Consider the following 13101-nt stretch of genomic DNA (forward strand, 5'->3'; position numbering starts at 1 on the left):
GATCGGCATGTCAATTCACTCATCATTGAAAAGTCCAGGAACGTTCTTATTACCCTGTGGTCTGTTAAACCTGGTGGTCTTAGACTGTTACCAGTATTACAAAATTGTATGTCCTCTTTCATTTAGCGGTTAAAGCTTTATGTTTTTATATCGATGCACAGAAAGTTCGTATCGGTCATTCCCATTTTGATCTTTTTTGCGTTAAATCCGGAATTAAAAAAGTTGTGGCAAATGGACTACTTTGTATAACTACAGTACAACAACCGCTTCCTGCCATCTATCGGCTTCTTTAATAACAACCGGCTTTTAATTTAATATTCTTACTTTTCATACCGACTAGCATTAAGTCCACCTCAATAATTGTTCTCCTGGAGAATGATGTATCTTTCTATCAGTTCAAGATCCATATTTGGCTGCACATATTTAATTGATTCATTCATAAATAATCACTAATGTAGTAACTTTTAACTGATGATGATAGCTTTAAATTTTACAACTGGTCATTTTTCGGACATTAAATCTATCGAGCTCTCTACGTTATAATATTGTCTTGTGACCCCTGATAAAATTTGTCTGATTTCTAGCTGATGGTCTAATTAAAACGCAGTAATACATTCCATCAACGTAGCAACAGTATATAATCAAGATATCCATATTGTCTGGCTTTATTTGTCTCAGTTAGTCTAACATTCTAGCACGTTTAATGTAAAATTGCGTCGGGCATCAAATTTCAACTTCTGGGATATCCAAGGATTGGTAAGCATATCTATCTTAATTATATTATTCTGGTCCATCTACATGACCCTATTGTGTATGTCACGCAAAATCAAAATCTTAAAAATGTCTATCATTTTTATGATTTAATGTTATGTAATTTTTTATTTAAATATATCTGATTTAATATATATTTATTTCAATTTAATTGTTCGTCAGTTTTATTTTTTTAAATATTTTTCATTACATGATATTGTAGTGTAAATTTGTTCTCTAGAGATGATACTTTTTTAGAAAATAGTTTGACCCTGACGGTTTGTTTTATAAACACCAGGTGTTGTTCTAGATCCTGACCTTGATTGAAAATTAGTAGCAACCAAGTAAACAAGTTCTATTTTATTTTAAAATAATAATAATAATGAGGACTTTGTAATACGCCTAATCTTTAGAAGCTCTAAGCGCTTTACAATATTAGACAACACCTATAAGATAAAAAAACATATAATGATATGATTACAAAAACAAACACCATACAATTAGAAAACATAAAAAACATGCTGAGAATATTAAAGGTAGGAAACATTATTAGGTCTTTAAGTTTGTTCTTGCAGTGGAAATAAGTGAGTTTTGAGAGCACTCTTGAATGGGATCACTGTGTCTTTGTGTCTAAGTTCAGTGGGCAAATCATTCCACGTTGCTGGGCCCTGGTATGCAAAAGAACGCTGTCCATATAACTTTGTTTTTATAGTGGGAATAATGAGTATACGATTGTCAGAAGAGGAGCGTAAGTATCTTGCTGGTGTGTACACATGGGTGAGGTCAGATAGGTATGTTGGACTAGAGTCCGACATTGAAACGTAGCACAGAGAACAAATTTTGTGTTTGATTCTGGATCGAATGGATAGCCAGTGTAGGGTACAGAGCAGAGGGGAGGTGTGCTCTGATCGTGGTACTCTAAGTATGATCCGAGCAGCAGTGTTTTGAACGTTTTGAAGTTTCTGGAGCAGATATTGAGATGAACCAGACAGAACTGAGTTACAACAGTCCAGTCTTGAAAGTACTAATGAATACACAAGTGTTTTAATGGCATTAACTGAAAGATATTTGCGAATTGAGCTGATGCGTCTCAGCTCAAGATATGCAGCCTTACATATGTTCATGACATGTTGGTGCAATGTGAGAGTACTGTCCAGAGTAACACCTAAGTTTTGTACTGATTGTGTGAATTAAATGTTGGTGTTGCTGATATTTATTGTTTGAGGTAAAGGATGAGAATAAGAAAGTCTTTGTGTTGTGATCAAGATGGCGTCAGTTTTATCATCATTCATCTGCAGCTTGTTACATGTCATCCATGATTTCATATCAGAAATGCACCTCTCTACATCTTGGATGGTATCATGAACTTCAGTTGGGTGGCTAGATTTGTATATTTGGGTGTCATCAGCGTACAATTGGTGAGACACTGGATGATGATCTATGACACTCGAGAACGACTGAGTGTATAGAATGAAGAGAACAGGTCCAAGAACAGACCCCGTGGAACACCACAATATAGATCAACTGGGCTGGAGTATATTCCATTTGCAGACACAATTTGTGTCCTGTTGAGCAAGTAGGACCTGAAGCACAGTAAGGCTGTATCATGAATGCCGAATACATGCTGGAGACGGTGAAGTAATATATCATGGTCTATTGTGTCAAATGCTGCAGACAAGTCAAGGAGGGTGAGGACTGTAATCTTTCCGCTATCCAACGCAGAGAGAATGTCATTAGCTACTTTTAGAAGAGTAGTTTCAGTACTGTGGCAATGGCGATATGCAGATTGCACACTGCTAAAAAGACTGTTTGAATTCAGATGAGATACAAGATGGGATAGAACAACCTTTTCTAAGATTTTTGATATGAATGGGAGATTAGAAACTGGGCGGTAGTTCTTTAAATAGTTATGGTCTAGTGTTGGTTTCTTCAGCAGAGGCTTTACAATGGCAGTTTTGTAAAATGATGGGAATTCCCCGGATGAGAGAGAGGTATTAATAACATCAGTTAGTGAAGGCAATACTGGATCTAAGAACTCAAGCAGCAGTGGTGTTGGAATTGGATCAAGTTCACATGACTTTGGTGCACTCTTCATCAGGATTGTACGTACGAAATCCATAGAGACAGGTTCAAATGCTACTAATGGATGCCGCTCAAATTCTGTATCCCAACTGTATGGTGACGACGAGTCAATTGAAATTGTGGTGTCAAGCTTATCTCTAATGGTTTGTACTTTGTCACGGAAGAAATTTGCAAACATGTCCGGAAGGTCAACTGGAGAGAAGGTAGTTGAAAGTGGTGTACATTTATTCCTTGACATTAGCTTGTTAGTAATCTCGAAGAGCTCTTTACAGCTGGAACTTTCCATGATCTTAGTAGTGTAGTGGGCTGATTTCGCTGCATGGACTATATTGTGACATTCTTCCTAGCGGCTTCATAGATTTGTTTATGAATAGTGAGTCTGGTGGAAAGCCAAAGCCTCTCAGCTTTACGGCGGTCTCTTTTAGCAGTGCGAAGCTGGTCCCTAACACTGCTATACAATGGAGAACACTTTTGAATTGATACTCTGCACCTGGTAGCTGGGGCATATTTGTCGAGCAATGAACGCAGTCAGTTATCGAGTTGTTCTGCTGTAGGAGGTGAGCAAGTTGTTAGGTTTTCTTGGATAACGTGCATTAGTTTGGTGATATTTATCACATGGAGGTTTCTCCTAGTAGCAGATAAAGGTGGAGGGTTGGGGACTGATACATCAAGATGGCATATAATGCAGAGGTGATCTGATGCAAAGTCATGGGATACCAGGGAGGACCGTAGAATGTTATCATCAGGTCTATGAAGAATCCAGTCTAACTGACTGTTTGAGGTTGAAAAGATTAATGGAATCTATGAGTTTTTATGTGTTTGGATTTCCGGGACAATCAAAGTGAAAGTTGAAATCTCCAAGAATAATCAGGTTGCCACCTATAGAATTTCCATACTCCAGGAGATTCGGAAACTGCTCTAATAAGAGAGATTCAGCAAGCTTGTTTTTTTTTTTACTAGAGTGCGGTATAGGCAGAAAAAATGGACTGACCCTTGCTCCACTGTGAGTGTGGTTTGGACTGGTTCAAACGATGTGTGGTCGAAATTGAATGTTGTGGTGCGGTTAAGACGTTTGATCATGGAATTCTTTGTGATGACAGCAATTCCACCTCCACGAGAGTACGGAGGAACGACTTGATGGAGTAACCAGTGGGTGTTAGGGTCCGCACACTTGGGCTCATTGCCTGATGTTTTTAGCCATGTTTCTGTCAGGAAAAAGACGTCAATATTCTGGTCGTTGATAAAATTATCTATTTCTGTGCGCTTTTCCGGTGGTCCTACTGACTGGGCATTGAATAATGCAATACGCACAGGTATCTCTTGGATAGTTGACACAAAGGTTGACGAATTAATAGGGATTTGAATTAGGTTATCTAAATTAACGGTCGAATTTTCTTTAAATTGTTGAGCCGAAATAAGGGAGATAACTGGTATTCTTCTTCCTGTTCTATACCCGCCAGCTTTGAAACGTTTCTTTTTTCGCTTCTGTTTACATTTAGGAAATGATGAATGTAGTCCCAGTTCGGTTAGTCTAGAGCACAATGTAGTGTGGAGAGCCAAGGAGTGATCATTTAAAGCAATTAATGAGGGTCCATCATAGCATAAACGGGTTGACTGGCGAGTGTCACGTGATGGCGGTTTGTTCAAAAACAGTTGAGCAAGACAGTTGAGAAAAAGTCTAATTGTTCTCATTTCCAAAACAAGGAGATGAAGAAACACATACGAATTGAACAGTAAATACATAATGAACACAATAACGTAGATGAAGGCAGGCAACAAGCACAAATATCATGAAAGCGGCACGAACAGCTGCTTCAAGCCAGTTAAGCTATAGCGGCCATCTTGTTTCTTCCAAAATGATTGGTTGTTGTCGATGTCATGATGGGACTTCGTGTTTAAGATGTAAACAATATTTTTTTTTCTTTTTTCTTAGAGTAATATGATTGTTTTCTTGTCAGGGTCACACTGGGTATACGTGATCTTTATCAAGTACTTACTTTCTAAAAGGTTTCAGGACATGATCACGTGACCCCCTGTTTACATTTAGAAGACAAAAAACCTATATTTTGGAAAATCATTATCAGTAGAATCTGGGCTGTTAGACTGGAAGTTGTATGTTGTGCTGTTTGGAGTTGTTTCAAATTACTTGGATTCAAAAGGATTAATTCTGTTATTTTTCTGGAAAATACGTTTGCTCATGTGAGATTCTTACTCAAAGACAGCTCTTATAAGAAATTTATTTTGATTTCCAAAACCGGAGAGATAATTCTTGTTTCTACAATTAACTGTAGGCATCAACACTACTGATTTCAGCATACATCATCGTCTTCCATCCTGGATTCTTCGTCGGGATTCGAACTTGAAATCAGTAGAACATTTTGTTATTAGGACTACTAAAATTTTATTCTTGGATTGATCTTGGATTATTTTTGGATTTGATTCTTAAAACCGTAAGTTTATATTTTTTATGTTTACAGAATATTTATAGGGAAATAAATTATTGTATTTTGTCAAAGCCTGTTGTTTTCACTCTTTCTTGTGTTACTGTTTATTCGAGCCTAAACACGTGACATAAATTTACCTTCTCATTAATTTGTATGTTTTTAATCTCTTTAAGAACACCTATATATGAATTTCCTCTGAGCGGCTGGCATTTATCTATGTGTAACGTGAAATAGGAAGTCATGTCTAAATTCCATATGGACTCTTTTTTTCTTTCTTTCTTTCTGCAAAGGCTTTATGTGTTTGTCAGGTTCTTCAGTACTATTCATCTATTTAATGCACACTGAAAAATTCATAGTTGGTCTAAGAAATCATCTGTATTATATATATAATGTATATAATATATATCAGTGACCATAGTCACATCCATGACAGTACGATAACTTGAATTTCTGGAAATTTCTCGATGTACTAAAATGGTTTCAATGTGTTTTAGTACCCTTCGTAAAAGTGTGGTGATTCAGAATTTGTTTCGGGTGTTTGCGTACTCCTGAACATAAGATGATATTAATTTAAAAAATTTATGTGGACTTTTAACGTACTCCTGAAGAAGATGGCACTAAATACAAATGACAAGTAATCTCAGTGAAAACACGTGATGTCAATAAATACAAATAGCATTTGGTCTCCTACTCCCACCCAATGCACAACTCAGTGTTGACCTATATGTAACTGCCCAATATATGCTTGAAGATCTTGGTCTGCACTACTGACTTAGAATCATAACCAGACATAGTCTCGATCAACTACACTTCTAGGTGAGATCTCCCCAATTCAAGAGACCCTCATTTGATTATCTCACTGACTCACGAGAAAGGTCTGGCTGAACGAGACTAAAGTGCAACGAATAACGTAATCAATGAGTTAATGGAGCAGATTTCGGTTTCTACTATTCACATCTAGTCGCACTTTACGAACGACCAAATGCTATATTAAAATTTATATTTACTCCCTTGCAGTTGCCATGTGTCCATGCACTCGGGACGGTGTTAGTCAAGCTCTACCGTTACAGCAACTCTGCAGGACTTAAATATGATGGACAGTGCTGTGATGGTACAATTCCGGGATGTCCGCTTGACCAATGTGATCATCACTTCCACATATGCATTGGTGACTTCAATAGGTAATAGAAAAAGTGAAAAATTTTCAGTGGAGATTATCATTACATGGCCGAACATTTAGTCATTAATGTGTTGACTTCTTGTGATAATGTTTGCGTTATGTTCAGGAACATTGAAAGAAAGAAATAACGATGTTCATGGGGACATTATGGACATAGCCCTCTTTGTTCCCATTTACGGAGTTGTGGATTGACAGTTTTCATTGATTGAATGTACTTGATATTTGTCGTAACTGGTCTCTGATTTCCTTTGTGACTTAAGGTATCATGACAAATGTGTTACGCAGCGAAAGTAATGACATCTCCGGTACGGATGCATAAACACCTTATTGCACATAAATTTGATACCATGTATATAAGACATTGGACGTCACAGCTCTGAGAATATATATATATATATATATATATATATATATATATATATATATATATATATATATATATATATATATATATATATATATATATATATATATTTGTCACATAAAGCATTTATATCTTTGCACACATATAGTCGAAGAAGACATGATGTCATTACTGTATGACTCTACTAATTATTTGCATCCAACTCTGCTAATGAAATGAAAGTATTCCTTGTATATCTCGAGCATTGTTAACAGAAAAGAATAGAATGAATAAGAAGTGTGTAAAGTAAGAAACTGTTTTGTGATTGACCAACAACCTTTTATCTACGATCAGAACTTGGAATATGTGCTAGAAATTAAATTATGGTAAAGTTAAATATGGAAATGATTGTTGTGTCATGGGTGCACTGAAACGGAGTGCTGAAACTTACTAAAACAAGATGATGATGATGAGGAGGAGGATGGCCAATTTCATGCAAAGTATTAATTAGTAGTTAAGTAGTTAAAATTGTTCCATAGATTTGCATACGGATAATAAAAATCTTTTGCCTGCGAGAACTATTGACAAGAATGCATTGAGAAAGTCAAGTGTTTTCATTTAAATCAATATCTCCATGTATTCTCAGTTCCATAATCCAGACTCGTTTCTCACGTATGCGTTCTATACTGGTTTACTCTTCATTAGGCTCAGTTTGTAGCGTACTGAGATACTTTCTTGAATGTCAAAAGAGTTGTAACAGTTGGCGAATTTACCGTGGACGTTAATGAGAAAATGACTTTTTATATTAATTTTTCATTTTCTGAAGTTAATGATGTCGGCAATATATTGGCTGGCACAGACTTTACATGCTAAGGGATAGGTATCATATTTGGCTCAACATCTTCACTTCTGTTTAAATGCAAAGTTAACTGCTGAAGCCGAAAATCGGTACGATTATACAGCGCTTGTCTTTGCAATTGTATGTGCCTGAATATGTGGTTCCGTTTAAACATAACTTGGTAAGAACATCAGATTTGGGGTTAGAGTGTGCAACAATAGTAACTTCTTGAAATGTGTCCTTCTGATTTTCGGAAGTTTTGAACTGGTTCTAATGTTTCCAAAGGATCTGTTGTAAGATTGGTCCATAGGGGAAGAAAGCAACCACAACCAGGAGGGGTTTATTATAACCTTCTTGGTATAATATTTTAAATGGGCATTTCTATCCAAGGTTTAGGTCATGTTTATAGCCTGGTCAATATATTTCCTTCTGCATCATCTCCGTCTAATGTATCCCTTGAGCATCTTAGTCTTGGTCAAAGGATGACAGATTAAATCCATTTGTTCCGGACGAAGATTCCGTTAGGAAAACTTTGATGGAACCTAATCCGGAAAAGATACGAGTGAGAGAGTTGGTTGTAGTAGATGTGAGTTTCTTTGTTGCCTGCAGTGGGGTATATTAGGTATCCAAGAAAACACTGAACATGATTGATGACTCCGAGATGAATTTAATTGCAGATGGAAGTCATTAGCGAATCCTAAGAATATGCTTAAATTGTTGCCTTTTTCGATCCATTTTTCTTTACGTCGTCATTGAATCTGTACCAGATTAGCGAACTACGGAAGACCTCGTTCGCAATCTAATATTGGAGCTTTCAGAATAAAATATTGGCATATACAAGTCTTGCATGAAACTATCGGCATACATGCATACATACATACATACATACATACATACATACATTTTGAGCGATTGAGCAAAACATATTTAGCCCTAACAGTTTGTACGAAATTAATTCAAATACCGCATGAAGGATAATATATAGATTATATAATAATGATAAATTAAGGATGTAATTAAGTAGTTTCGGGACGCAATATGTTCGTTATAAAACTTGTTTTAATGTAAAAGGATCCAAGTTTCGATCTATTTCAAAATAACATACCCGTTGTGTTCTAATTTGTGAAAAAGCGAACCAATATACAGTGTGAGTTTCAGTGTGATTCTAACTCTTAGAAGTACGCAAAACCTATGCAATATTAATGAGGAAAAATTCTAACTCTCAACCTATTACTGTCTATATTTATGTTAGGAAATATATTAAAATCCGTCCTTAGGATCATCTAATCGCTGTCCTAATATGTTTTTGCACACGTTTTTTAATGATAGGTCTCTGTTCTTTTTCGCATTGTTATAGCATAGCGCCAAGGACAATGCTGGTTCAGGTCTACTGTCACGTTATAAGTAAGGAACAATAGCCAGATTGCAACATGTATTTGCTAGACCCTGAGGCTAATTATTCGCTTCATAAATGTTGCGAGTGTAACCCGACATCAAAAGACGTGGGGGTGGGGAGAGCAAGTTGTGTATAACATGGCCATAGGGACTTGTTACTGGTGCCTTATTCTGCTGAGAGCGATTCACAGGTAAGTGTTATGAATTGCCGGTGTTGGCTCAAAGGAATAGCAAGTGAGCGTCGTTGTTGCTGTTGTTGTTGTTGTTGGGTTTAACGCCATTTTTCAGCACAGGATAGGTTATGTATGGCAGCCAGTATTAATAGTGGAGGAAGAACCCGGGAACACCCCGGGCAGAACCACCGACCCACAAGAAGCTACTGGCAAGCTTTCTCACGTACCCACATTGACCGAATCGTAGACTCGAACCAACCCAGACAGAGGTGAGATGGCAGTGATCCGTAACGGAGACCACTCGGCCACTCGGGGTCCCCTCAAGTGAGGGTCATAAATCCACCCTTGACAGACTGCCGGGGAGGGGGTAATGTCTGCTAATTATGTAGACCATGGGTGAATCGACATCCACTCGGAATTGAGCAAGGCGTAGCCACCATTGGAATCGCAAGTTTAAATCTAATGTCTTGAACCTAAACGTCAATAGTCGCTAAACCATTATTGCGGGAATTTCATAAGGAAGTTCTAAGCTACTCCGACGCCATTCGAAATTGGCTGGAAACATTGTTATTCTGGGAATTACAAAGGAGCTTCGGAAAGGTCAGTGGCTTATTTGCTCGATTGTCGCAATCTATTACGGCAAGATAATTGTACTTTAATTATGTGCTGTATGTATACTTCATTACTAGAATCGTTAGTATGTAGAATTACCTTTTGTAGGGTTTGATTCATTTGTAGTGTTTGATCTACATGCATATTTTGAGATATGAGCAATGTTTATGTAAAGAATTAATGTTGTAATTCGCTATTTGGTTAATTCGAAGTAACCTCGTGCATTTATTCATGTGATATTCTAGATCTGCAAATGTTGAATTGAATTATAACTTTGTATAATGGTTGCAGTGTGCAACATTACTTAATAGGGGTATTTGACTATTTGCGTATACTTGTAGGAGTATAATGTGTAAGGATATATGAGCGCATGGATATGTGGATATCTGTGTACACTTTGTAAAAGTGTAATGCACAGAAATGCGTCTGATTATGTGATATTGTTCTGTATAATAAGATTGAGAATCTATATATACCGATGTGATGAAATCTGTTGATATATGCATGATAAGCAGTTGATACCGTGTATACCATACCAGAAAGTATGGGTTTTTCGATGTGCACGAATGCGTGACCCAAGAAGGTAATGGCTTATCTGATGATAGATTGTTGTTAGTGTGAGGCTAGAAAGCTAGAGAAATATACCAAGGAGAAAACGGAAGTGGAGGAAGTGGAAGGTTGAAGGACGTGGTTGTTGGACTGAAGGGGTACTGGGTACTAGTCAAGAAATACTACAGATTATGAGATGAGTAGAAACACAGGACAGGAGGAAAATCTATCACACTAAGTCAGATGATGAAATAGGCCGTCACTTGGTCGAGTGAAAGACGAGTGATAGGGTTTTGAATATCGAATTTCATTTGAAGAAGGATTATCTGTAACTGAATGGCATTAAATTTGTTGTTTATTTGAATTTCAGCTTTTGTGTATTCAGTAATTTAAGTGTCGGCATCGCTGACTGGGGGCTCGGAGCTTTGCATCTCTATTACTACTTTAATTTCTAACAAAAACGAGCCAGGGAGGGTCTTCTGTAATAATTAAAGATAATACTAGGAGCACCCCACCCCAACCTTAGGTGGTCTACTGCGAGACCCCTTTACATCTACTACCATAGACTTCTGATAAAGAATAAATCACAATAGAACGTTAACCTTCGACGCTGATTATTATAATTTTGCACACACGTGTACAAAGGCGTATGTAGACATATTTCTTGAGAATAACACTCGAACAATTTGAATCATTGTTCACTTTTAATGCTTAATACCTTTGTCATGATTCCCACTAAGTTTGCACTGTCATCAGCCAGTAAATTTGTTAATTTTTAATGCCGAAGGTCTTTTTCTTGACTTTTCAGTCATTTTATATGGAAATTAACAATAGTTTCATGACAGGTGCAGTAATTCAAGTCTTATTTTCTGCAGCAAAAGCATATTAGGAAAACATACATTACATAATGGAATGAAAAATAACTATAATTACGTCAGGTCACAAGTTACGTGACATCATGAGGATCATAAAATTTACTTGTTCAAATATAAATGTTTTAGAGATCGGTAATAAATTTGTTCAAAGGTTAGGAGAGTGACTAATATAGAAAAAAGAAGAATAAAAAACGTACGCAAGAATATCCCAAGATGGTGCAAAGATTAAACCCAAGTAACAAGTCAACTTCTTAAAGTTGTTCTGAACTGAACGAGTTTTTCTATGTTATTATTTCTTGGAATTGTTTGTAATATTTTGCTCGTTCATTTAGTCAGCGGAATTCGTACATGAGGATGGTCTACACTACAGTTCTACATTTATTATTTTAGCAATTCCGACTGCACACATGGACAGGCAGATCTGACTGGACAAGATAACACAAATGTTATAGACTTTGGAAGTGGAGCTGTATCTCGCTTCCAGTTTGACGTATGGAATGTGAGTAAATGTATTTCAAGACAGTGGAAGGATATTATCTCGAAGTGACAAAGTACATTTTCAAGCACAAATCACCTGTATGTATGTATGTATGTATGTATGTAAGTATGTATGTGTGTGTGTCTGTGTGTGTATGTATGTATGCATGTATGTGTGTGTATGTATGCATGCATGCATGTTGTATGTATGTGTGTGTGTGTGTGTGTGTGTGTGAACTCTTTTACAATATTCTTCTACATTGCTCTAAATATTTCATGAAACAGAAAAGGTACATTTTACATTAACATTATACGTCGGATAGATCACATTTTATTTTCACTGTCTACATGATTTAAAATCAAGTTTGAAAATAATGTTTTAGCAGGGAGGTGTCCAAGTGCGAGTAAATGTGACAGATGTCGATAGTGAAGCTAGTCAACCAGTGGATTACTTCATTTACAACTTTTCAAATGCTCCTATAGGATTAAACCAAACAGTAGCACACGAAAGGAAGCAGGAAATATCTGGAAACAGACCGAATCAACAAACTAAGTGAGTATTTACAATAAATTTTAAATGTAGCTTGACGTTTAACGGCAAAGCAAAGCATTGAAAGATGACGTATTGCCGACGCATTTGGAGTAATCATGCCCAGAGACACTTGCCTGCGGTTGACCTTATTCATGTCGATAAGAGCTGGGTCCACTGCGTCACTTCAAGACATGTCTACCTCAAATTCCCGCTGGATGAAACTATATACATGTATTAGGATGAATGTCCATGTATTAGGATGAATGTACATGTATTAGGATGAATGTACATGTATTAGGATGAAAATATTTACGTTAGGATGAAGATGTACGCATGTGTTAGGAGGAAGATATTTGCATGTATTAGGATGGAAATATATACATGTACTAGGATGAAAATATATACATGCATAATGACAAAATATTCACATGTACAAGGATGAAAATATATACATGTATTAGGATACAAATATATACATGTATTCGGATATTTATCTTGAAACCTACTGAAAATAAATATTGTGCAAATGTCATGAGTCCATTAAGTACTTTCACGCTCATTGTAAACACGTATGTTTGACAAATACAATAATATTCTAACAGCTCCTAAACAGTTTAGGCTTATATATCAAGTGCATACCCTAATCAAGGTGAATAATAGTGGAGAGTTCTGATTATGGACTTTAACTATAGTTTGTTTTAACGTAACGTGTGGGGCGATATGGCAACAATTAGACTTACTGAAATTAGGTGAAAAGGAATATAGCGACAGTGGGAATTTAACGTGGGAATGGCACCTGGGGGTCAGTGGGAACTGAACATGGATGACGTCATGGGGTTTATAGGGTCAAA

General features: G+C 36.6%; 1 protein-coding gene across 2 annotated transcripts in view; it reads left to right on the forward strand.

The window, feature by feature from the left end:
- LOC149794780 (uncharacterized) overlaps positions 1-13101 on the forward strand; it is a 35430-nt gene that overhangs the window by 5557 nt on the left and 16772 nt on the right. Inside the window, exons 2-4 of one of the 2 annotated variants that reach the window (XM_089964427.1) lie at positions 6294-6457; positions 11632-11740; positions 12102-12271. In XM_089964427.1, the coding sequence (XP_089820553.1) occupies positions 6294-6457; positions 11632-11740; positions 12102-12271 (443 nt within the window). The remainder of the gene's footprint in view (positions 1-6293; positions 6458-11631; positions 11741-12101; positions 12272-13101) is intronic. The other variant, XM_089964428.1, reaches the window with a different exon arrangement.

Source organism: Sinohyriopsis cumingii, chromosome 7, assembly GCF_028554795.1.
Source record: "Sinohyriopsis cumingii isolate HCF-2022 chromosome 7, ASM2855479v2, whole genome shotgun sequence".
In the NCBI taxonomy this organism is placed as follows: Eukaryota; Metazoa; Mollusca; class Bivalvia; order Unionida; family Unionidae; genus Sinohyriopsis; species Sinohyriopsis cumingii.